Source organism: Lipotes vexillifer, unplaced genomic scaffold (assembly GCF_000442215.2).
Source record: "Lipotes vexillifer unplaced genomic scaffold, Lipotes_vexillifer_v1.1 scaffold77, whole genome shotgun sequence".
NCBI classification, from domain to species: Eukaryota; Metazoa; Chordata; class Mammalia; order Artiodactyla; family Lipotidae; genus Lipotes; species Lipotes vexillifer.
Window position 1 is genome coordinate 799,007 of NW_006792456.1, and position 26,168 is coordinate 825,174.

Sequence of the window (26,168 nt, forward strand, 5' to 3'; positions counted from 1 at the left end):
AATTTTTAAAATTCTTAAATATTCTAAATTTTTAACTACATTATACTAGAAAATAATGAATTGAGGAAGCTCAATATGAAATCCCTCATTAAGAGCATATTTAAACATGCCTCTGTCTTGTATTTAAGATAATGAATCACCTGTATTACTACATTACTGTCATCGCACAGGAGTAATATGATATTTAGTGACTATTAGAAATCTCAATTTAGGAAAAACATTTTGAAGAAAAAAACCACTGAGATTAAATAATTTATTATCATTGCTAAGATGAACACATATACTTGATACTCAATTTTGTGCAGAACTTTAAAAAAATAGTTTTAATACAGTATCAAAATTTACACAAGTATTTTGTCAAAAGACCAGTGTTCCTTGTATTAGCTTCTGCCAGGCTCTGCTGCAGGCACAGAAACTTGTTTTCAATGTCTTCAGAGTATAGGAATACAACAATTTAAAGATGAAAGCTTTTCAAGAGAAGGTGTAAATATAGCAATTTTCTTTTATAGAGTAATAATATTCTTGAAATATATAACATTTTAAAAGAAAAGCTTAAATGGTAACCCAATTACAATAATTAGAGAATTCCATAGCAAATTAATTCATAAATATTTTCTGAGACCAGAGGGCTGCTTTTTCATCACAATAACATTCAAAAAAGTGTAACAGTTCCTTCACTGATGACAATTAATACATGTGTAATGAGCCTGTTTAAAAACAAGAGCAACAACGGAATATCTGCTATGAATCAAATCTGAGTAGTTTAGAAGAAAACTGGGAGTTGTTGCATTCCTACTTTTATAATCTGAAACTACAATATAAAGTTAGCATTCGTTCACAGGCCTCTTGCACATTCATACAAGAAACTATCGTTGCATTTGGATAAACACAAAATACCTATCATAGCATTTCCAATACACACAGTCTATTTTATATATATATATATATATATATATATATAATATATATACACCAAAAATAAGGAAAACTAAGCAAAGCTAGCACACCTCCTTTTCAAACCTCAAGCAATCTGAACAAGAGCTTTTAGCTTCAATAATGAAGGACATGCGTCAGTTTCATAAAATGTTATATAATTGCTGTGGGCTAAGGAAGCTTTTTTCATAAATGCAGTGCAATATTTTAAAGTTTACAGAAAGTTTATTAAGTATAACAGCATGTCTAGAAATTAAACTGTAGAAATTAACATCTCACAGCTGGAAACACTTAGAAAAATTGTTTGCCTGTTCTTTAATTGAAACTGTTAATAGGAACATTAATGAATACACTGAAGATGGAGGTTGCTATGTTCCCAAGGTGTGTCTTCATGAACAATACATTAAGATGAAAAGATATATTTACTTTGATCAATTAAAATAAATGGTACTCGCTGATAAGCACTTGACAAAGTCTTGCTACCCTCCTAGCTGGTAAGGAAAATTTTATGTGGTATTTTTAGCACCTCAAAAATCAAAACGAAATCCCAGAAACCTAATCTTATCTTGCGTTCAAATCAATTATGTATCAGGAACTAGTATTTTATTAACTAAAATATAATAGGTGACCAACTCTCCAACTTGGGAAGCTGGAAACCACCTCTTATCTTGAACAATATGGTAGAACACTCCCACCATTATATGCAATGATTCAATTCTATCAAAACCACAGAGGCTCTACTGGACTCTTCCAATCATGCAGGTTTCCCAATTACAATCTTCGATCTGAAGAGTCAAAAACTTTTAGTTCTAATGAAAATATTGGTACCAAAATGGTGATTTTCAAAGCTACCTTGTTTGAGATTGACTGTTGTGAACACTGAAGTGAGAGACAAAATACAACTTCAGTTATACTAAAGATTTTAGAGGGAAAATATGTGCAATGTACAATCACTCCATGTTATTCCATGAGTCCAGGTTTGTGGAAATCCACTCTTTTCTTCTGTCTCTCTGGCAGTGTTGATGTCATGTTTGAAAGAGAGTCCTTCTCACATGGGTCCTTTGTACTGGTTTCCAGACAAATGCTGCCTAATTCCAGGACACGAACCTGCAGCATCTCCAAGTTTCCTCCATACAACCTTAAGAAGAAAAAAAAGTAAGCATCTTAATTGTCCTCTTCCACAAAGACATGTGTATGTTTTGTTTTGTTTTGTTTCTAAGCGGGAATCTATGAGAGGGACAAAAAGGAATGTAAGACAAGAGACAAAATATTCACGTATTTTGTCAAACACAAACACAAAATGAAATGTGATACAAGTTTCTAAATCACAAAAACTGCTCAACAGATGGGACTACTACGCTTTGTTAGCAACCAGGGTCAGAATTAAAGAATGATGTGCCAGCTTACACTAGCTATGAGAGTGGTCCTCAACTCTAGCTGCACACTGCACACTGGGAGTTACTCTCAAACAGGTATGGTCATCTATTTTTTTTTTTTTTAAAAGCTTTCAACATGATTCTAATATCTAGCCAGAATTAAGAACACATGAGCAAAATCATCCTGGTTCCTATATTATACCTCTAAAATAAGGGATACCAAAATGTTAAATAGCTAAGAACAAACGCTCCTTCATTGTCCTTAGTGGTTTAAAGTCCTGAGGTGGTAGCCTTAAGGGTCAGTGGTAGAGTTCCCTGGTTTCCCCCGCGAAATGGGGGCCTCAGTTATCATAAATCTTAGCTACCCAATATGGTATCTCGGATTACCACAACAGAAAGCATACAGACGCAGGGAAAAGATAAGAATAAATTCAAGAGTCACTAAAATAGATACAATATGCTAAAAACTGGGCCATTTTAAAGGGACAGTAGCAAAAGGTGAGATTAATAATAAGTAATTGTTACTGAATTCAACAACGACATACCAATATACTAACATTAATTAGGAAACACACACAGTAAGTCATAACCCTTTTAGACAGTTTCACTATTAGGATTATGATCAGATTGATTAATTCCACAAAAATTTACATTGCTCTAACGTGAATACAAACCCGTTGGCTCATTAATTATTCATAGATTGTGTTTCTCTGTTTTCTCTTTTAAAAAGAGCATATACTCCAGGGAAACCAAGTACTATTCACAGTACTACATAAGAATATATAGGGTTCTGTCTACCTTCATTTTGAAGCCCATGTAACTATTAGTCTCTCTGTTTCAGCAGGCACAACTATGTGGTGGAGATATTGTCATATTTGAAGGGAATTGTAGTTATGGTCCTTAACTATTTGGAAAGGAACGATATAGCAATAGATGGCTCAAATTGTATCCAAGGGAGCTAGGAAAGTGTCATTTCTCAGTACACTGACTGAAGAGGCACAAATTCTGAATCAGGAAGCCAAGGGATGCTATGGACTTTGCCTTTCTAGCCCTTAAATGGTATATACAATTCCATCTACCCAGAACGCATTGATGTCTTGGTTAGAAGCAGAGGATAGAGCCAAATGATCAGGGACGTAAGGCAGTAGATGACTACAACTCAAAAGTGCAATCCCTCTTCAAGTATTCAAATGTAGAATGCAATGGGCCTTAACCCTGAAATTGCTATGTGGTGAAAGGAAACTCAGAGAAGGCAGAACTCTGAAATAAGCCAAGGATACAGAATATTAAGGCAGACACAGAGTAGTGACTCATTAACTGAAAGCAGAACAGGGGGCTGTCTGAGATGACCAGTCAAGTATTTCACCTGTTCTCAGGGAATTGACAAGAGCCAAACAGACAAACCTAAGATAACTAAGATAAAACCATTACTACAAGATAGATTTACTATTTCTTAGAGGGCAGTGTATGTTTGGGGTATAGCTTGGCAAGAGAATAAAAGCACCTGGTGCTGTGAAGAAGAGTCTTTCCATTGTATAGATGTTAACAACTTATCTCCAGAAAGAATACCAGAGACTGAGATACAACAAGTTCTATCTGAGTCTTTTAACGGCTATCGCATTATGAGAAAGCTTTACATTTCTGTGACGTTACTGTAAAAGCACATAGCTCCTCTAATAGGTTTCATAATCTTACGTAAGTTATTTCTTAGAAACTATGAAACTGTCGCACAATCTGTATTTTTCTTTAATCTCCAATATTTGCTATGTGTTTTTGATATTGATATAACTTACCATGGTGACACAAATAGTTTTTTACATCTTTATTGGAGTGTAATTGCTTTACAATGGTGTGTTAGTTTCTGCTTTATAACAAAGTGAATCAGCTATACATATACGTATGTTCCCATAACTCTTCCCTCTTGCGTCTCCCTCCCTCCCACCTTCCCTATCCCACCCCTCTAGGTGGTCACAAAGCACCGAGCTGATCTCCCTGTGCTATGTGGCTGCTTCCCACTAGCTATCTGTTTTACGTTTGGTAGTGTATATATGTCCATGCCGCTCTCTCGCTTTGTCACAGCTCACCCTTCCCCCTCTCCATATCCTCAAGTCCATTCTCTACTAGGTCTGTGTCTTTATTCCTGTCGTACCCCTAGGTTCTTCATGACACTTTTTCCCCTAAATTCCATATATGTGTTAGCATACGGTATTTGTCTTTCTCTTTCTGACTTACTTCACTCTGTATGACAGACTCTAGGTCCAACCACCTCATTACAAATAGCTCAATTCAGTTTCTTTTTATGGCTGAGTAATATTCCATTGTATATATGTGCCACATCTTCTTTATCCATTCATCTGATGATGGGCACTTATGTTGTCTCCATCTCCGAGCTATTGTAAATAGAGCTGCAATGAACATTTTGGTACATGACTCTTTTTGAATTATGGTTTTCTTGGGGTATATGCCCAGTAGTGGGATTGCTGGGTCATATGGTAGTTCTATTTTTAGTTTTTTAAGGAACCTCCATACTGTTCTCCATAGTGGCTATATCAATTTACATTCCCACCAGCAGTGCAAGAGGGTTCCCTTTTCTCCACACCCTCTCCAGCATTTATTGTTTCTAGATTTTTTGATAATGGCCATTCTGACTGGTGTGACATGATATCTCTTTGTAGTTTTGATTTGCATTGCTCCTAATGATTAATGATGTTGAGCATTCTTTCATGTGTTTGTTGGCAGTCTCTATATCTTCTTTGGAGAAACGTCTATTTAGGTCTTCTGCCCATTTGTGGATTGGGTGGTTTTTTTGTTATTGAGCTGCATGAGCTGCATGAGCTGCATGTAAATTTTGGAGATTAATCCTTTGTCAGTTGCTTCATTTGAAAATATTTTCTCCCATTCTGAGGGTTGTCTTTTGGTCTTGTTTATGGTTTCCTTTGCTGTGCAAAAGCTTTGAAGTTTCATTAGGTCCCATTTGTTTATTTTTTGTTTCCATTTCTTCAAGGAGTTGGTTCAAAAGGATCTTGCTGTGATTTATGTCATAGAGTGTTCTGCCTATGTTTTCCTCTAAGAGTTTGATAGTTTCTGGCCTTACATTTAGGTCTTTAATCCATTTTGAGCTTATTTTTGTGTATGGTGTTAGGGAGTGATCTAATTTCATACTTTTACATGTACCTGTCCAGTTTTCCCAGCACCACTTATTGAAGAGGCTGTCCTTTCTCCACTGTACATTCCTGCCTCCTTTATCAAAGATAAGGTGACCATATGTGCGTGGGCTTATCTCTGGGCTTTCTATCCTGTTCCATTGATCTATCTTTCTGTTTTTGTGCCAGTACCATACTGTCTTGACTACTGTAGCTTTGTAGTATAGTCTGAAGTCAGGGAGCCTGATTCCTCCAGCTCCGTTTTTCGTTCTCAAGATTGCTTTGGCTATTCGGGGTCTTTTGTGTTTCCATACAAATTGAAATTTTTTGTTTGAGTTCTGTGAAAAATGCCAGTGGTAGTTTGATAGGGATTGCATTGAATCTGTAGATTGCTTTGGGTAGTAGAGTCATTTTCACAGTGTTGATACTTCCAATCCAAGAACATGGCATATCTCTCCATCTATATGTAGCATCTTTAATTTCTTTCATCAGTGTCTTATAGTTTTCTGCATACAGGACTTTTGTCTCTTGAGGTAGGTTTATTCCTAGATATTTATTCTTTTTGTTGCAATGGTAAGTGGGAGTGTTTTCTTGATTTCACTTTCAGATTTTTCATCATTAGTGTATAGGAATGCAAGAGACTTCTGTGCATTAATTTTGCATCCTGCAACTTTACCACATTCATTGATTAGCTCTAGTAGTTTTCTGGTAGCATCTTTAGGATCCTCTCTGTATAGTATCATGTCATCTGCAAACAGTGACAGCTTTACTACTTCTTTTCCGATTTGGATTCCTTTTATTTCCTTTTCTTCTCTGATTGCTGTGGTTAAAACTTCCAAAACTATGTTGAATAAGAGTGGTGAGAGTGGGCAAACTTGTCTTGTTCCTGATCTTAGTGGAAATGCTTTCAGTTTTTCACCATTGAGGACAATGTTGGCTGTGGGTTTGTCATATATGGCCTTTATTATGTTGAGGAAAGTTCCCTCTGTGCCTACTTTCCGCAGGGTTTTTATCATAAATGGGTGTTGAATTTTGTCAAAAGATTTCACTGCATCTATTGAGATGATCATATGGTTTTTCTCCTTCAATTTGTTAATATGCTTTATCACATTGACTGATTTGCATATATTGAAGAATCCTTGCATTCCTGGGATAAACCCCACTTGATCATGGTGTATGATCCTTTTAATGTGCTGTTGGATTCTGTTTGCTAGTATTTTGTTGAGGATTTTCACATCCATGTTCATCAGTGATATTGGCCTGTAGCTTTCTTTCTTTGTGACATCTTTTTCTGGTTTTTGTATCAGGGTGATGGTGGCCTCGTAGAATGAGTTTGGGAGTGTTCCTCCCTCTGCTATATTTTGGAAGAGTTTGAGAAGAATAGGTGTTAGCTCTTCTCTAAATGTTTGATAGAATTCGCCTGTGAAGCCATCTGGTCCTGGGCTTTTGTTTGTTGGAAGATTTTTAATCACAGTTTCAATTTCAGTGTTTGTGATTGGTCTGTTCATATTTTCTATTTCTTCCTGATTCAGTCTTGGCAGTTTGTGCATTTCTAAGAATTTGTCCATTTCTTCCAGATTGTCCATTTTATTGGCATAGAGTTGCTTGTAGTAATCCCTCATGATTTTTTGTATTTCTGCAGTGTCAGTTGTTACTTCTCCTTTTTCATTTCTGATTCTATTGATTTGAGTCTTCTCCCTTATTTTCTTGATGAGTCTGGCTAATGGTTTATCAATTTTGTTAATCTTCTCAAAGAACCAGCTTTTAGTTTTATTGATCTTTGCTATTGTTTCCTTCATTTCTTTTTCATTTATTTCTGATCTGATTTTTATGATTTCTTTCCTTCTGCTAACTCTGGGGTTTTTTTGTTCTTCTTTCTCTAATTGCTTGAGGTGCAAGGTTAGGTTGTTTATTCGAGATGTTTCCTGCTTCTTAAGGTGGGCTTGTATTGCTATAAACTTCCCTCTTAGAACTGCTTTTGCTGCATCCCATAGGTTTTGGGTCGTTGTATCTCCATTGTCATTTGTTTCTAGGTATTTTTTAATTTCCTCTTTGATTTCTTCAGTGATCACTTCGTTATTAAGTAGTGTATTGTTTAGCCTCCATGTGTTTGTATTTTTTACTGCTCTTTTCCTATAATTGATATCTAGTCTCATGGCGTTGTGGTCGGAAAAGATACTTGATACAATTTCAATTTTCTTAAATTTACCAAGGCTTGATTTGTGACCCAAGATATGATCTATCCTGGAGAATGTTCCATGAGCACTTGAGAAAAATGTGTATTCTGTTGTTTTTGGATGGAGTGTCCTATAAATATCAATTAAGTCCATCTTGTTTAATGTATCATTTAAAGCTTGTGTTTCCTTATTTATTTTCATTTTGGATGATCTGTCCATTGGTGAAAGTGGGGTGTTGAAGTCCCCTACTATGAATGTGTTACTGTCGATTTCCCCTTTTATGGCTGTTAGTATTTGCCTTATGTATTGAGGTGCTCCTATGTTGGGTGCATAAATATTTACAATTGTTATATCTTCTTCTTGGATTGATCCCTTGATCATTATGTAGTGTCCTTCTTTGTCTCTTGTAATAGTCCTTATTTTAAAGTCTATTTTGTCTGATATGAGAATTGCTACTCCAGCTTTCTTTTGGTTTCCATTTGCATGGAATATCTTTTTCCATCCCCTCACTTTCAGTTTGTAGGTGTCCCTAGGTCTGAAGTGTGTCTCTTGTAGACAGCATATGTATGGGTCTTGGTTTTGTATCCATTCAGTGAGTCTATGACTTTTGGTTGGAGCATTTAATTCATTTACATTTAAGGTAGTTATCGATATGTATGTTCCTATTCCCATTTTCTTAATTGTTTGGGGTTTGTTATTGTAGGTCTTTTCCTTCTCTCATGTCTCCTGCCTAGAGAAGTTCCTTTAGCATTTGTTGTAAAGCTGGTTTGGTGGTGCTGAACTCTCTCAGCTTTTGCTTGTCTGTAAAGGTTTTAATTTCTCCATCAAATCTGAATGAGATCCTTGCTGGACAGAGTAATCTTGGTTGCAGGTTTTTCTCCTTCATCACTTTAAATATGTCCTTCCAGTCCCTTCTGGCTTGCAGAGTTTCTGCTGAAAGAGCAGCTGTTAACCTTATGGGGATTCCCTTGTGTGTTATTTGTTGTTTTTCCCTTTCTGCTTTTAATATGTTTTCTTTGTATTTAATTTTTGACAGTTTGATTAATATGTGTCTTGGTGTATTTCTCCTTGGATTTATCTTGTATGGGACTCTCTGTGCTTCCTGGACTTGGTTAACTATTTCCTTTCCCGTATTAGGGAAGTTTTCAACTATAATCTCTTCCAATATTTTCTCAGTCCCTTTCTTTTTCTCTTCTTCTTCTGGAACCCCTATAATTCGAATGTTGGTGCATTTAATGTTGTCCCTGAGGTCTCTGAGACTGTCCTCAGTTCTTTTCGTTCTTTTTTCTTTATTCTGCTCTGCGGTAGTTATTTCCACTATTTTATCTTCCAGGTCACTTATCTGTTCTTCTGCCTCAGTTATTCTGCTATTGAATCCTTCTGGAGAATTTTAAATTTCATATATTGTGTTGTTCATCATTGCTTGTTTCATTTTTTAGTTCTTCTAGGTCCTTGTTAGATGTTTCTTGCATTTTCTCTATTTCCAAGATCTTGGATCATCTTTACTATCATTATTCTGAATTCTTTTTCAGGTACACTGCCTATTTCCTTTTCATTTGTTAGGTGTGGTTGGTTTTTATCTTGCTCCTTCACCTGCTGTGTGTTTTTCTGTCTTCTCATTTTGCTTAACTTACTGTGTTTGGGGTCTCCTTTTTGCAGGCTGCAGGTTCGTAGTTCCCCATTGTTTTTGGTGTCTGTCCCCAGTGGCTAAAGTTGGTTCAGTGGGTTGTGTAGGCTTCCTGGTGGAGGGGACTGGTGCCTGTGTTCTGGTGGGTGAGGCTAGACCTTGTCTTTCTGGTGGGCAGGTCTACCTCTGGTGGTGTGTTTCGGGGTGTCTGTGGACTTATGATTTTAGGCAGCCTCTCTGCTAATGGGTGGGGTTGTGTTCCTGTCTTGCTCGTTGTTTCGCGTAGGGTGTCCAGCACTGTAGCTTGCTGGTCGTTGAGTGAAGCTGGGTGCTGGTGTTGAGATGGAGATCTCTGGGAGATTTTCGCCGTTTGATATTATGTGGAGGTGGGAGGTTTCTTGCAGACCAGTGCCCTGAAGTTGGGTCTCCCACCTCAAAGGCACAGCACTGACTCCTGGCTGCAGCACCAACAGCGTTTCATCCACATGGCTCAGAATAAAAGGAAGGAAAAAATAGAACGAAAGAAAGGAAGGAAGGAAAGAAAGAAGGGGGGAGGGTGGAAGAAAGGATGGAGGGAAGGAAGGAAAGGAAGAAACAAGATAGTTATTAAAATAAAAAATAATTATTAAGAAAAAAAAATTTTTTTAAAAGAAAAAAAAAAACGGACGGATAGAACCCTCAGACAAATTGTGGAAGCAAAGCTATGCAGACAAAATCTCACACAGAAGCATACACATACACACTCACAAAAAGAGGAAAAGGTGAAAAAAAATCATAAATCTTGCTCTCAAAGTCCACCTCCTCAATTTGGGATGATTCGTTGTCTATTCATGTATTCCACAGATGCAGGGTACATCGAGTTGATTGTGGAGCTTTAATCTGCTGCTTCTGAGGCTGCTGGGAGGGGATTTCCCTTTCTCTTCTTTGTTCTCACAGCTCCCGGGGCCCAGCTTTGGATTTGGCCCCACCTCTGCGTGTAGGTCACCGGAGGGTGTCTTTTCTTTGCTCAGACAGGATGGGGTTAACGGAGCAGCTGCTTTGGGGACTCTGGCTCACTCAGGCCCAGGGGAGGGAGGGGTACGGAGTACAGGGCAAGCCTGTGGCAGCAGAGGCCAGCGTGTCGCACCAGCCTGAGGTGCGCCGTGCGTTCTCCCGGGGAAGTTGTCCCTGGATCCTGGGACCCTGGCAGTGGTGGGCTGCACAGGCTCCCCGGAAGGGGGTTGTGGATAGTGACCAGTGCTCGCACACAGGCTTCTTGGTGGCGGCAGCAGCCTCTGGAGCTCCTTTAAGCAGAGCTCTTAATCCCCTCTCCTGGCGCGCCAGGAAACAAAGAGGGAAGAAAAAGTCTCTTGCCTCTTCGGCAGCTCCAGACTTTTTCCTGGACTCCCTCCCATCTAGCCATGGTGCACTAACCCCTTTAGGCTGTGTTCACGCTGCCAGTCCTCTCCCTGCGCTCTGACCGAAGCCAGAGCCTCAACTCCCAGCCCCGCCCGCCCCGGCGGGTGAGCAGACAAGCCTCTCGGGCTGGTGAGTACTGGTCGGCCCTAATGCGCGGAAATCTCTCTGCTTTGCCCTCTGCACCCGTTGCTGTGCTCTCCGCCGCCGCTCTGAAGCTTTCCCCCTCTGCCACCCGCAGTCTCCGCCCGCGAAGGGGCTTCCTAGTGTGTAGAAACCTTTCCTCCTTCACAGCTCCCTCCCACTGGTGCCAGTCCCGTCCCTATCCTTTTGTCTGTTTTTTCTTTTTCCCTACCCAGGTACGCGGGGGGTTTCTTGCCTTTTGGGAGGTCTGAGGTCTTCTGCCAGCATTCAATAGGTGTTCTGTAGGAGTTGTTCCACGTGTAGATGTATTTCTGGCATACCTGTGGGGAGGAAGGCGATCTCCGCGTCTTCCTCTTCCACCTTCTTCCCCTCGTTTCGACACAAATATTTTAAATCAACAACACTTTTTTCTCTTACCTTTTAAATAGTTTCCAAATATAAGAGTGCTAATAATCAGATTTGAACTACATTTTTTCCTTAAATTTCGGTGATCAAAGACAAAAGCAAACAGTTAGAAAAGATGCCCTAGAAAACTCCTGAAGGTACACGAAGAGGACAATGAAGGATTTTTGGAAATTCAGGCGAACAAAAATCAATGCAAAGCTACTCAAGATCCAATTCATTAGTGGGTCGCTTCTACGACTCAGAAATAAACTTTTCTAATATCTAAAAATCTTTCCTCAAATAACAGTCCTGCTGTTTCTTTACAGAAATTCTGCCATTAAGCACAATGGCGATGGTCTCCTCTGCAAGCTATTGGATTGGCCAAAAAGTTCGTTCTGGTTTTTTCTGACAGATGTTACAGAAAAACCCAAATGAAATTTTTGGGCAGCCCAATACGTTGATTTTCATTCTTGAGGAAAGAAAATGGCAGTGCCTAGATTAACTACACTTGGGAAAGTGGAAAGGGCTGGTTCTCAGAGAAAATCTGGGTATACGTCTGACTTCACTGTGCATTAGAGAACAATTTGGGCAAGTAACTTAGTTTCAGAATCTTAGTTTCTTCAAATATAAAATGCAAGTATGGGGTTCTTACCGAGGAGTTCCTAGCCCAACTGCCCATGATCTGGGGTGAAACCCAGACTTCTGAATTATGAAGGAGCCTCGTATGACTCTGACTCTTTGAGAACCACTGGAGGTGTGACCTTCGATGGTCCTTTCTAGTTTTACAGTTCCTAATGTCTGAACTTTAAAATTTATCTGAGGGAAATGTTCAAATTGAAAACCTTAAGGACACGCAGAAAGCTACAGAAGATGAATAGTGATGCATTTAGGAAATTATGACATCCAGAACCAACGACCTTTTGAAAACAGACAGAAACAGATAGGAAAGAAAAACAGCCACAACACAAGCAAGCAGGAGCCTATATGTGCTGGGGCAAGAGTGTTAAAATGCCCATGGGACTTAACATTTACTGGATTCCAGGCACACCTTAGGGAGGTACATAAATGAGATATCTGGTCCCAATAGCCTAAAGCTGAAGGGTATTTCCAAGCAATTTTGATACCCTAATGAACAAAGACTATAGGGATAAAAAGTACAGTATAAAGCCAATTCAAATCAGTGCTTAAAATAATCGGCAGTGAATTTTTGCTTTTAACAAATGTCTTCCTCTATCATATTTCTACTTAGCTTTTTAACAAGCTTCACAAATTATATTCTTGATCGAATGATATATCCAAGCATATTACTAAACTAAAATTCAGTTAATTAAATCCAAACTGCAATAATGATTACATAGGCTGTGCACTGTGAAAATAGCATGTCTTTTTTTTTAAAAAACTGTGTTTTTCTATGACTTCGTAAGGTAGATTTCTGTGTAGCTAACTATCTCTTAAGTTCATATCTATCTACCTCTTACTACTTTGAGCTTGCATCAACCACTGAGAGGTAAAGATACTGCTTGGCATGACAGGAGTACACATATCATATGCATGAAGAACTAAGCAAATATTACCTATTAAGATGGTGGGGTTTTTTTCCCCCTAGTTACAAATAATCTGAAGAAGGTTGTGGGTTTTTTTTAAACATAATTAAGGAAAATTATGAAATGGAAACTGATTTATTTTATCAAAACTAGTAACATTTTAGAAAATTTATTCAAAAAGTTTCACAATTCATTCTGCAACACAAAATTGGCTGATTCTTGCTTACCTGAATATTTTACAGCATGATTACTGTGTTACTAAAACTGCAATAAAATTTACTAAAGAAAATCAAGGGAAGGTTGGTTTCACTTTCACATAAAAATATAAAGGCATTTGGCCAGCATTTTAAAAAGAAGGTATTCATGAAGCAATAACTCAGCTATGATGAGGTTTTCAACACAGAATACACAATAAAGCACATTAAACTTACATTGCACATTTCTCTGACTATAGCTTTTTCTGTCTCACTAAGGTCATGTTCATACTCTTTACCCTGTTGACGATCTATAGTTTCCTGAACATCCAAGACCTGGATTTGTTGAAAAAGAAAAGCAAATTTCACATGGAAAAAAAAACTTGTTAGTTATGAATAAAAATCATCAAGGAGCTCCACTTTCTAAAAACCTTTAGTTTTCTCCATGTCTGCATATCAGAGTGGATTAGCATATGGCAAAATCTTTTAAAAGAGTTGATTGTTCTGAAAGCTATCTGAATCCTACTTGATTTTCAATGGCCATTAAGAGCAATCTATTGCCTCACTAATAGTCAATTGAATTCATTAATGATTAGATGCATTTAGTTACTTTCGTCATTAAGATAAACTTGTCAACCATTTGGAGACAGTTAATAATTCTTGCTCCATTGTAAAGACTGGCATGTAATTAATTATATTGCTCAACAGTCCAGATGATATGTAGACACGGCCTAAAGAAAAAATGACTAAAAAAGATAATAGTCACAGCTGAAACTGGTCAGAACCCAGGAATATGCAGCATAAGACTTTTTGTTAACATTAACACTAGTGACCTCACAGTTCTTGCCTGGACGTGTTTCCGGTGCCTAGGAAAGGACTATGGCCACAGCTCTTTGACAGAAGCAAAGAGAGGCAATGGCTCCCCAGTTGTGAAAATATTATTTGAGCAACACTAAATATTTTTCATTTTTTCATCTGGGAATGAGATGCTTTTAAACCATTTTAGGTTCTACTTCTCTAAATTATCACTAAATGGATTGAGAATAAAATTCTGTTCAAAATGTCTTTAAAATTTTCATGTCAATACTTTCTGTAGTAAAAAAAAGAGGGCAAAACTTTCGCTTTGAGTGCTGTTTATTTTTCTCTACATCAGCTTATAAATCAAATCACTGATGTAGCAAAAAAAAAAAAAATGCTTTTTCTAAAAGCTCCTGTAGAATCCACACTGAACACTGCTAAACTCCCTGGTTCTGCTGTTGTCATGGTCAGTGCTGATAGCCACACCTAAAGATGTCACCTGAGAATTTGCACCAATGAACAGGTGGACCAAAATAAACAACTCAGGCCCGAAGTGGGACCTTCATGTCGAGTTCATGGATACCGAGACTACAACGATATTTACCCGAGTTCAAATCTGTAATAAATAATCTCTCTCACAAACTACTTACTTTCCCATTAACTCAAAACTTCTGGCCATTACTACTATGTAGGTACTACTACTTTAAAGAAGGATATGACAGTGGTAAATGAAAGCCTCACCCTGGTACTCAACTCATATTAGAGTCAGTTCACATTTTTTTTATACTTAGAGCAAATCACTGACGATGCTCAGTGAATATTCACAGAAAACTTGAACTCCTGGAACAAGCTCATTTGCCTACAAATTCGATTTATAATGTACCTCAGAGAAGTGTACTTAAATTCAGTTAATTTCTACTAAATGAAGTGAAGCTCTAGTTAATAGTTAGGAATTTTAAAGCAAGCAAAACGTGGTGTTATCACAAGTGGGCTAACTCCTCACACTGGCTTACAACAACGCTTTCCCCACAGCTATGACCTGGAGTTTATTAAAGGCTAGACATTTTAAAAAACTTATCAGAAGGTGAGAAAAGGAGCCATTGTCCTGACTATTCCTTTCAGAACAGAACAATCTTATGATATAAATCAGCTCTACAGTGGTAGCTTTTAAAAACAAAACATGTTGAGTGGCTACGTTTTTTTTACACTGAGATGTTCTGAAGATGCATTTCCCAGAGGCTATGTTTGCACATATTTCTGTTTCAACTCATGGAAGCGAACGTATTCTATATTCAAGAGCTTCCAGTTACCCAGTCAAGATGCTTCAGTTGCTTGGCATTACCCATTGGCCAAGTGAGGACACTTAACGTGTTCTGATTATAACATAGTATCTTCCTCTAGAGATAAAATTTTAGATGAAAACTAGAGAATGAATTCAGAGAAAATTGAACAGCTCTTCCTTGCCCTCCCCTTCCTTTTAGGCCATACTAACACAGCTGCCTTGAGAAATTTGGGAATGGTGACAATGTGACCCACTGCACTGATCTGATTGCAACTGCACTTGCCATTGAATAAGGCAATAGGCTGAAACAGGTTTCAAACAGTTTGGAAAGCAGGGCAGCGTGTTGCCTTTGGAGTATGTGCAGATAGATACTAATACTACAGGATTGGATTGAAGCCACTCCTTCATTTTCCCATTTCGGAAACGCTTTCAGATTGCTAGTGCCTGATTTACGCTAAAGTAGCAGCTTCTTTAGCATGCTGTTGGCACTAAACAGTATCCAAATGCTGCCGCATGGAGCAAGCCAGTTGATAAACCAGCAGCGCAGACACAGGGCAGTGCCCAATCAGTATGTGCTTGAGAGAAGCAAACTCATTTCATCTAAGTTACAGCAAAATATAACAAGGGAGCTAAAGCGACTGCTAAAACCATCCTCAAGTCAAGTAAATATTCTGCAGTTCTCATCTATTTCTTTGCTTTCTGCATGCCAAGGAAAGCGTGGTCCCCTTCACAAGAGTGCATCATCAGGCTGTTGATAAGTCATTCTGAAACCAAAACAATTTTAGAGAAGTCGTTGAAACCCATGTGGCAAAAGCAGGACTGAAGCACTCTACTTACTTTATGGCTCAGAAAGGTTTGACCAAGGCTACATGTTAGGAATTATAGATAATTTGGAGGACAGTGTTCTATACTTTGGAACTGATGAAACTTCAAGGAACTCAGTTTTTAAGATGCTTTTTATTGCCTGCCGTTTCTTCTCAGAGAGGTAAATATTTACACTGCTTATTATTAATTTTACTTATTGGAAAGCTCATTACTGGTAAAGAAAAATAAATGATAAATTTCAGCCAAATCTTTTTTAAGTCATTGCTGAAGCTGAAGTATAAGCAAAAAATAAAATATCTTCATGAATAAGACCATATATCTATTTAAAGAAGCATTAAAGCATTACCTAGAGTTTGAAGACTTAATTTGTATTTAATGGTGAACAGAGTAGGTTTTTGTTTATTTGAAAACTTTCAGTAAGTTGCACAACGCACTTCAGTTGCAAAAAGAAAGAAAAATACGGTATCTTTCCTTATTTTGGCCAACTATTAACTTCCTATATTTGAAGACATCCATGCTACAAACATTGCACAGAAAATACCTGTAACAGTATTTTACACATATGGATATACATGCACATCAGACTTCAACTTCGATGCAGATAGATATGAATCACATTACTCAAAACAAAATGATAAAACTAGAGATTCAATTCAACCATAAGTATTCAAACCCACTATTAGTTTAAAAAAATGAAAATCATACTTTAAAACTTAGGATAAAAAAAAAATTATACCATAAGGGCTCAAAAAATAAAGTTATCTATGGTTAAAACGAGACCGTGAGGATTATCAGACTATAGCGAACAAGCCACAACACAACTGAAGTACTGGGTAAATGGCTGTACACAGCTGGTTACCTTAAGAGAGTGTACCACGGGTTCAGGCTGCTGAGAAGGTGTGGTATGTCCACTGAAGCTAGCTGGAGAGTTGGGTGAACTGTTACTCCCATCAGCCCCTGATGACAACCTAAAAGAACCCTTAGTAGAAAATCAACAACTTTGTTATTAAAACAAAGGTCGTTTATAACTGCAGAGATGTCATTCAATATTCAGTTTCACTGCCAAACAAGAATTAGCCATTTTGTTAATTTTTTCTAGCCTGTCCAAAGATGCTATCAACCTGTTAATTTGGAAGACGCTTGCTGCTTGACTAGCAGGAAAAAAAAAAAAAAAAAAAAAACCTTGGTGTTTACTGTTATTTGGAGCCCATCAAGGTAAATACAATGAGCTTCCCATAAAGGTTTAATTCTCAGAGATTGCTAGGCTGCCAATTTGTAATAATGCAGCTATAATATCATCTACTCTAAATGTTCTACCTTACTACATTTTCAAGACTCACATTCTAATAGAGTTCTTGGTTATTTTTTTTTCAACATGAAGGCATTTGTGCTAGACACAGCTAGTCTTTCAAGACATTTCTGCTTTACTAGCAGAAAAAAAAAAAAAAAAAAAAAAATGTAACCAAGAGCCATCTCTATGCATTTCCAGATGTCACTTCTGATTTACCGAAGAGAGCAGTGCCCCCTAAGGAATGCCCATTAAGAACATTTCAAGAATGATTTTTGAAAATTAAAGATACTCAAGAGTAGGGAATTTATGAGTTACTCCACAGCTGAGTTAAACATGCTCACTCAGCAAGACAAATGCCGTATTCCATATGTCTCAGAAAATGCGGACACATCACCATTTCTCAAATGCATATTGATGCATTCGAGAAACGGTGTCCCTTATAAACCCTTCTTTGAGGGAAAGACCTATGGTGGAACATTTCCCAAAGAGATTTAACCATATTCAACATTTTCTTCAAGAATTCTCTTATTTTATGAACTTTTAAAAACTGAAAAAACAGATCACAAATTTCGTATTTGTGGTGTAGTGACTCTTCCACTGAACTGCTGAGAAGTCAGAACGTGGGCATTATTGATCTGACCTATGAGAGTCACAGTCACCCATACAGGAACTGGGAAAAAGTAAAAAACGTCACTTTTTCTAGGGGTTCCTTGGGAAAAAGACTAATGGATCAGGAAAGAAAAAACAGCAGTGATCTATCCTCCTAGCAAAAACAGTCTAATGGGAATTGCCCAAACCTGTGTTTAGGGCCTGAGAGATTTTAATTTCTGTCCATCAACAAATCTACAGATTTTTTTCATAATAGATTAATAACTGTTCCCTTTAACTTGATCCTATGAATCTAACCCCCCGAGAAGGAGCCACGGAAGGTGCATCATGTGTGAAATCATGAAAGGAAGAAACAACAGTGATCTGGGACGTTAATTTTCCAGCACCTACAGGAGAGCTGCTATGCTGTGCATTTTGGGGACGGGAGGGAGAAGCTGAGCACAGGTTATAGGTATGGGTTTTACACAAACAACACTATTTGTAGAGAAATTAACTCTTCCTGTTGAGTTTTACAAAGGTGATTATTTATATACAACTTGGAAAATCTCTCTTCCCTTGTCACTGTCCTTTCTTCCTATGTCCTTGAAGGCTGTCCTTGCCACATCACAAGCCAACTGAGGCCAGGTTCTTTTCCTAATACAGTCAGGTCAGGTCCTGCCCCCGCCCTCACTGGCCAACAGGGAGAGGAAGCCGTGGAATCTGACATTTAGGTGACCTCTCCAGCTTCTGTCTGCCGTTGCAACTAATGATGAAATTAACAGCAAGTGATGAACAGAACATACAATTATTATAGCCCCAACCCCCTCTGGGAAAAAATGTTTATAATATTTGTTTTGCTGTATTTGTAATTCGGATCAAATCATAGTACCCAAAACAAATAACAGAAAGGAAACTATTTGAAGTTTAAAGATGGTTAATAATAGGCACACACTGCCCCCACCAAATTTGGGCATCCTCTTCCTGTGTAGGGATCAAATATTTCCAAAGCGAAGGAGTTATAAGGAAGCTCTTCTTCCCTGATAAGCTCTGATCCTCTACTAGTCTCTTTCCTTACTGGTATCACCCTTACGACCTCTTTGGAAAAGGCTTCTGAGGTTATACAGCGTTCCCATGAACCCTCTCATTTAGACTCCACCACTGCAGTGCTGTTTCCTCTGACTGGTAATCTAACTTGGCAACAATCCTTCCCCCTCTGGGATACACTCCCTTCCAGTTCTCCCTTTCAAATCCTTTTCTGCCCAGCCCTTCTGTTTCAAAGGTTCCCTTCCCAGACCTGGCAAAATGGTAGGCATGTCAAACTCTAGCTTGCTATTCCTTGGGCACGGGACCTCTTATCTTTCAGGGTTATTTTGGTTTAAGAGAATTTCTGAAATCAATGATAAGTAGCTTCCCTAAACCAAATCCTCTGGGCAGTTAAGCATTGTTTACACTTAAGGAGAGTCCTGTCTGTTCAGAAAAACATACTCTTTTATTAAAGAAGTTTCATCATCATCATCATCATCATGAAGGCTACAATGGAAACTACCCAGTGGAGAAAAACTTATCATTCAGGGATTAAAGTTCTACTTCAAACTTGTTTTGTGAGCCATGGACTGGTAATCACTAGAAAGGTCAAGGCTTGTATCGTATGTACTTTTTGTGAAGCCGCAAAAGTTACTGAATGCTGGTTAAGTTGTACACTAACAGGTGCTAGAGTTTTCTAGATTGTAACAAACAAGCACCTCATTCTATCACATCTTATCTAGTTACTATGAGATAAAAGGTTAGATTTCTATGTGCTTATTAGTAGAATCAGACCAATACCTGGAGTTTTCTCTGGGCTCCATCAATACATATTCTCCATCGAATAACACATTTTTCACTGAAGTATTTTTAAAAATAATGCTACTGGGTGAAATATTAGCCCAACAAATAATTTTAAACAGTCCCTTGGAGTTTATTTCAATAAGATTTAGCCTGTTTATTTAAATTGTATCTTGGCTGGCTCAGGAGACAGGGAATTTAAAAAGAAAAAAATCTTACTAAAATTGGAAATGTGACTCCCAGCTTTGGGGTTGCTTATTTTCAGGCTACACATGATCACACAGTGCATGCACCACCTCCTGGGTCAGCAGTCAATTGGAAAGGGCAAGGAATAATTTTTCTGGGCTGGTCGTGAGACATCTGATGGTGTCTTAACAATTCATTTCCATGGCCACTGACCTTTAAACTCCTTTTCAAAAAAGATGCAGGTACTTTCCTCCTCCTCCAGTGTTTGGGGTTACTCAACTTTCACCCCCAGGTTCAGGGAAAAAAAAAAAACACTGAAGGCGACCGTTTAGGAGGTGAAATAGACTCCACTCCCGCCTTCCCTCCCTGATTTGGACACACAGTGACTTTCTTTCATGTGTACAGACTTATTCTCTCCCCCCCAGTATGACTTTTCCTCTAGCAACAAAAGCCATCTGGTTATGCACAAGCAAATCAGCAGCTGACTCATCTTCACTCACCGGGAGAGTGGGCAGGCATCGTCCTATTCCTCGGCACCCTTGCCACCACTGCAAGACCCGCCGGGCTCTGGGCCCCCAGCCTTTCTCCATATTTGAGCTGTTTCTAGTTGGAGGTTGCCTTCTATTCTGGGTAGCCTTATATTTGGAACAATATAGTACAATCACTCAGAAAAATATTGTTTCCCAAGTCTCAAGAAAGCATATAGAATAAGAAGCTTAATGAAATGAACCACAATGACCACAATGGCAAGCTGTAACATGCACCTCTAACTAAGGAAAAACTTAAAATAAAAACTCACTGAAGTCCTGTGTATGAGAGCTAATACTGATTTTTTTTTTTAAGTTTTGGGCAAAGGCATAACTAATTCTCAAGCTATCAAAAAGAGACAGATGATAATGCCAAAATTCCAGAAAAAAAGAAAAAGGAAGCTATTTATACAACTTAATTTTGTTGGTTTTATTTGTGAGAAACAGAATTAATATAAATCTTACAAGTATTTAAAACTGCAACTTAGAAATTATTTAAATGCAATTGGGAGCACTCTGACCTTATGTTAAGAAACACAAGTTGGGTAGATATATTCAACACTCAGAAAAACTGACACTGCATCAAATTCTCAGCAAAACTTCTGCACACTGAAGAGTATATAATGAACCAAGAGATCACCATTGCATTAAAGTAACTATTTTAAATGGGACATACACACAATTATCAACATTTCTAATTAATTGGTTCATTCCCAAATTTCTGTACTGGTTGGAACTAGAGACATCACAACTGACATAAAAAGAAAATACAAAATGTTTTTTCTCCTGAATTTCAGGTTTTTGCCATGATCAAACTGTGTAATTTTATTAAAATGATCAGAAGCAAAATGAACTAATTTGAACATAATTTCCTTTCCCTGCCAACTTTCACTAAGACCTGTATCTAAGAATGCTATATCCTAAGGAATAAGAAACAATTTTTAAAATATAGAAAATTTGCAAATATAGTCCAAAAATTCCAGTGTCCAAATGTTTAAGTTAATTTTAGGAGATTGAAAATGAGAATATAATTTTTTAGTTCTCATTAATCTATTATCCTAGAAGTATGTGCTTTACTGTAAATAGCACTGGTCTAATTTTGACTTTTCTCTTACTTTTCGAGGCTGAACCATAAAGGAAATGTACCATGGTCTTAAGCGAAGTAAAAAAGGGGAGCAATCTTGACCAGCAGTTGGTACTCACAAAACTTTTTCCTGAATCTACAAAATCGATACCAGTTACCTATAAAATAAGTAAGTCACACATAATCCTCACATATAACAGAGAAAATTATAGATTTACACTTGGACCATAATGATCATTTCATCAAAGCAACACTGATTTAAACTTTGGTCTTTTAGTAATCATTTCATATGTCAGTGTCTAATTTATTTCCATCATCAAAAGAGTTATATCCAGGGCTTCCCTGGTGGCGCAGTGGTTGAGAGTCCGCCTGCCGATGCAGGGGACATGGGTTCGTGCCCCAGTCCGGGAAGATCCCACATACCGCGGAGCGGCTAGGCCCGTGAGCCACGGCCGCTGAGCCGGCACGTCCGGGGCCTGTGCTCCGCAACGGGAGAGGCCACAACAGTGAGAGGCCCGCGTACCGCAAAAAAAAAAAAAAAAGTTATATCCAATAATTTTTAATATGGTTGATGGCTTAAAATTCACCTCCCATCCCAATCTGCATAGTTCTATTTCTGAGATGATCATTAACAACTAATGCAGATTTTTTACAAGTGAGTTCTATCTTCTAAATTTGGTTCTCTCCAAGTCTTACGCATCTCTCAGATCTCATGTTTTTTGGATTCAACAACCACGTAAAACATAAAAACATATTTCATTCTTCCTTAGTGTGTAGCGAGATTAAATCCCAATGCCTCTCCACTGTAACAAACCTTACTATCATAACCATGAAATCTAAGGTAACATCTATAACCATTTAGAGGCCTGCTGAAAAGAGCAGTCATTTATTTTCCCGCTTTCCGAAAGTTGATACAACATGCAATAGCTACGCCTTTCAGTATCTTGTAACAGGTTCTTTTTAAACATATTAAATATAGACTGTATAGTATTATTAATCCCATAAGAGGGGGTGATATGCGGGCCAGTGTTTTATGGAAGAATAAACTACTTGATGATATCATTTTAAAGGAATAGGTCCTCTTTTAGAATCAGGATTATTGACTTTCTACTCATGTCAGCAATTTTCTTGTTTTAATTCAGATCATGGAAACATGTGTCTAGACCAGCCATCATTTTTGACCTTCGAGTAAAATATATCTGAATAATACTTATATACCAATGAAGGCTTAGCTCTCTGCTAGCTCTACAATTGTCAATCACGACATTTTTTGAAGACAGCTTCATAAAACATAAGCCTTCAATAACTCAGTGGTTGGAGTTATTTCTGGCAACTTCAGAGTGTGAAGTGGGGAAACCCAGATTCCAGCCATCAACTGGGAGAACAGTTCCCAACAACCTTAAGAAAGTCACTGAGGAATTCTATTTTGCTTTGTTTTCTGGAGTTTTCCAAAGATCCAGACTCATTTAAAAGAAAAAAAAGAAGCATGTGTGAATGACCCTACTACTCCAATAGAAATCTGTGTACTCATCAGCTACTTTATACACAGTTACTTAGAGTAATCTGCAATTATCTAGTACTCTGCAAATTATTTTACTTTGCTATATAGCAAAGTAATGCTCTGCATCAAGACCGTGTGGGAGGTGACTTACAGATCACTTACTGTGTGCTAAGTACTCATTACAGAAATCACAAATTCTAATACTCTAAGCAAACACCATAGATAAGGAAATAAAAGCACACCTCAACATAACATAGGCCATATATGATAAGCCCACAGCTAATATCATACCCAGGGGTTGAAAGCTAAAAGCACTTCCCCTAAGCCGAGAAACAAGACAAGGATGTCATCTCTTGCCAGTTTTATTCAACATGGTGTTGGAAGTCCTAGTCATAGCAATCAGACAAGAAATAAAAGGAATACAAGTTGGAAAGGAAGAAGTAAAAGTGTCACTGTTTGCAGATGACATGATACATACAGAGAAAATCCTAAACGCGCCACCAAAAAAACTACTAAAGCTCATCAGTAAATTCAGGAGAGTTGCAGGATACAAGATTAATATACAGAAATCTGTTGCTTTTCTATACACTGATAATGAACTATCAGAAAGAGAAAGCAAGAAAACAATCCCATTTAAAATTGCATCAAAAAGAATAAAATACCCAGGAATAAACTTAACCAAGGAGGTGAAAGACCTCTACTCTGCAAAGTATAAAACTCTGATGAAGGAAATTGAAGGTGATACAAATAAATGGAGAGATACCCTGTGTTCATGGACTGGAAAAAATAATACTGTTGAAATGTCCACGCTACCCAAAGCAATCTACAGTCAATGCAGTCCCTACCAAAATACCTGTGACATTTTTCACAGAACTAGAACAAATAACCCTAAAATTTATATGGAATCACAAATGACCCCGAACAGCCAAAGCAATCCTGACAAAAAAGAACAAAGCTGGAGGTATCATGCTCCTTGAATTCAGACTATACTACAAAGCCATGATAATCAAAACAGTATGGTACTGGCACAAAAACAGACACATAGATCAATGGAACAGAACAGAGAGCCCAGAAGTAAACCCATGCACTTACGGTCAATCAAGCTACGACAAAGGAGTTAACAATACACAATGGGAAAAAGACAGTCTCTTCAATAAGTGGTGCTGGGAAAACTGAACAGCTACATGTGAAATAATCAAATTAGAACATTCCTTCACACCATATACAAAAATAAACTCAAAATGGATTGAAAGCCTAAATGTAAGACCAAAAACCATGAAACTAGATGAAAACGTAGGCAGAACACTCTTTGACATGAATTGTAGCAATATTTTTTTGGATCTGTCTCCTAAGACAAAGGAAACAAAAGCAAACAAACAAATGTGACCTAATAAACTTAAAAGCTTTTGCACAACAAAGGAAACCACTGACAAAAACGAAAAGACAACGTACTTAATGGGAAAAAATACTTGCAAATGATATGACCAATAAGGGATTAATATTCAAATTATATAAAACAGCTCATAAAACTCAATATTAAAAAAACCTGATTAAAAAATAGAACACCTGAATAGATATTTTTCCAAAGAAGACATACCGATGGCTAACAAGCACATGAAAAGATGCTCACCACCACTAATCACCAGAGAAATACAAATCAAAACCACAAAGAGGTCAACCCCCTCACACCTGTTAGAATGGCTATCATCAAAAAGACCACAAATAACAAACGTTGGCAAAGAATGTGGAGAAAAGGGAACCACTGTACACTGTTGGTGGGAATGTAAACTGATGCAGCCACTATGGACAATGGTATGGAGGTTCTTCAAAAAACTAAAAACCGAACTACCATATGATCCAGGAATTCCACTACTCAGTATATATCTGAAGAAAACAAAAACACAAATTCAGACAGATACACACACCCCAATGTTCACAGCAGCATTATTTACAATAGCCAAGATACAGAAGCAACCTGTCACTTGATAGATGAATGGATAAAAAAGATGTGATGTCTATATATATATATATATATATATATATATATATATATACACACACCCCCCACACACAATGTAATACTACTCAGCCATAAAAAAGAATTAAATTTTTACATTTGCAACAACATGGATGGGCTGGAGTGTATTATGCTTAGTGAAATAAGTCAAAGAGAAAGAAAAATACTGTATGTTACCATTCATATGAGAAATCTAAAAAATAAAACAAAGGAAGGAATATAACGAAACAGAAACATTCATGGATCTAGAGAACCAACTAGCGGTTACCAGTGAGAAGAGGGAAGTGGGGAGGGGCAAGACAGGGGTAGGGAGTTAAGAGGTATAAAGTACAAGGTATAAAATAAATAAGCTAAAAGAATATACTGTACAGCATAGGGAATATAGTCAATAATTTATAATAACTTTAAGTGGAGTATAATATATAAAAGTTTTGAGTCACTATGTTCTATACCTGAAACTAATATTGTAAATCAACTAAACTTCAATTTAAAAAAAAACAAAAAATTAAAAAAATTTTAGTATTAGAATTATTATATAATGTAAAAATGAAATGAAATAAAATAAATCATGAATTCTAATACTATAAGCAAACACCCTAGATGAGGAAACAAAAGCATCCCTTCAAACTACTGACGAAGATAAAACATAATTGGTACTACTATTCCTCTTTAATGACATGATACCTGGAAGATCTTTTTCCATGAAAATTGAGATTTGGAATACTTTCTAGTATTGTCCTTAAAATAACTGACTTCTCCTTCAAAATTAAGGAAAAAATATGAAGCCATTCAAATTTTTAAAAGATCATCTAAATGAAAAGAGAATACTTATATTACTTATGGTCTCACTGAGGAAAATTATAATTCACAATGTGAGTTTTAGGAGAACTAGCAAGATGAAGCTATTGTGATTATCTTCTTGCTACTTTATGGTTATATTTTATTTATTACTCCTAGTAAAACTATTTTAATCGACACTCTGGAGGCTTCCATTCTTTTGCCTTATAGAAATACATTTAAAAAACATCTTTAACAAGAATCGAAGAATACTATGTTTTTATATTTTATTATATAAAATACAGGCTTCCCACTTAGATATAAATCAGATGTAATGCATTTGTAACAAACATTAGAGCTCAGCCCCTCATCTATTATAGGAAGCCAACTATGAAAGCCTGAAGATTGATCGACTAAAGTGGTTTCCTGCTAGTTAAAGATGTTTAATATTTTATAAGTCCTGAAGCTAGGTCAAACTATCAAACAGTGCATCATCATACCTCATGAGAATGCATACCTAGTTTAGGAGGGAGGATGAATCCTCTCTTTCC

The 26,168-nt window shown here is 37.4% G+C and overlaps 1 protein-coding gene across 1 annotated transcript in view; it reads right to left on the reverse strand.

The window, feature by feature from the left end:
• Positions 1-239: 239 nt before the first annotated feature.
• Positions 240-26,168, reverse strand: part of CCDC85A (coiled-coil domain containing 85A) — a 209,977-nt gene continuing 184,048 nt past the window's right edge. The window contains exons 4-6 of the mRNA XM_007465656.1: positions 20,212-20,346; positions 16,682-16,801; positions 240-2,071 (exon numbers count right to left, since the gene is read on the reverse strand). Coding sequence (XP_007465718.1) covers positions 1,982-2,071; positions 16,682-16,801; positions 20,212-20,346 — 345 coding nt within the window. The 3' untranslated portion in view covers positions 240-1,981. The remainder of the gene's footprint in view (positions 2,072-16,681; positions 16,802-20,211; positions 20,347-26,168) is intronic.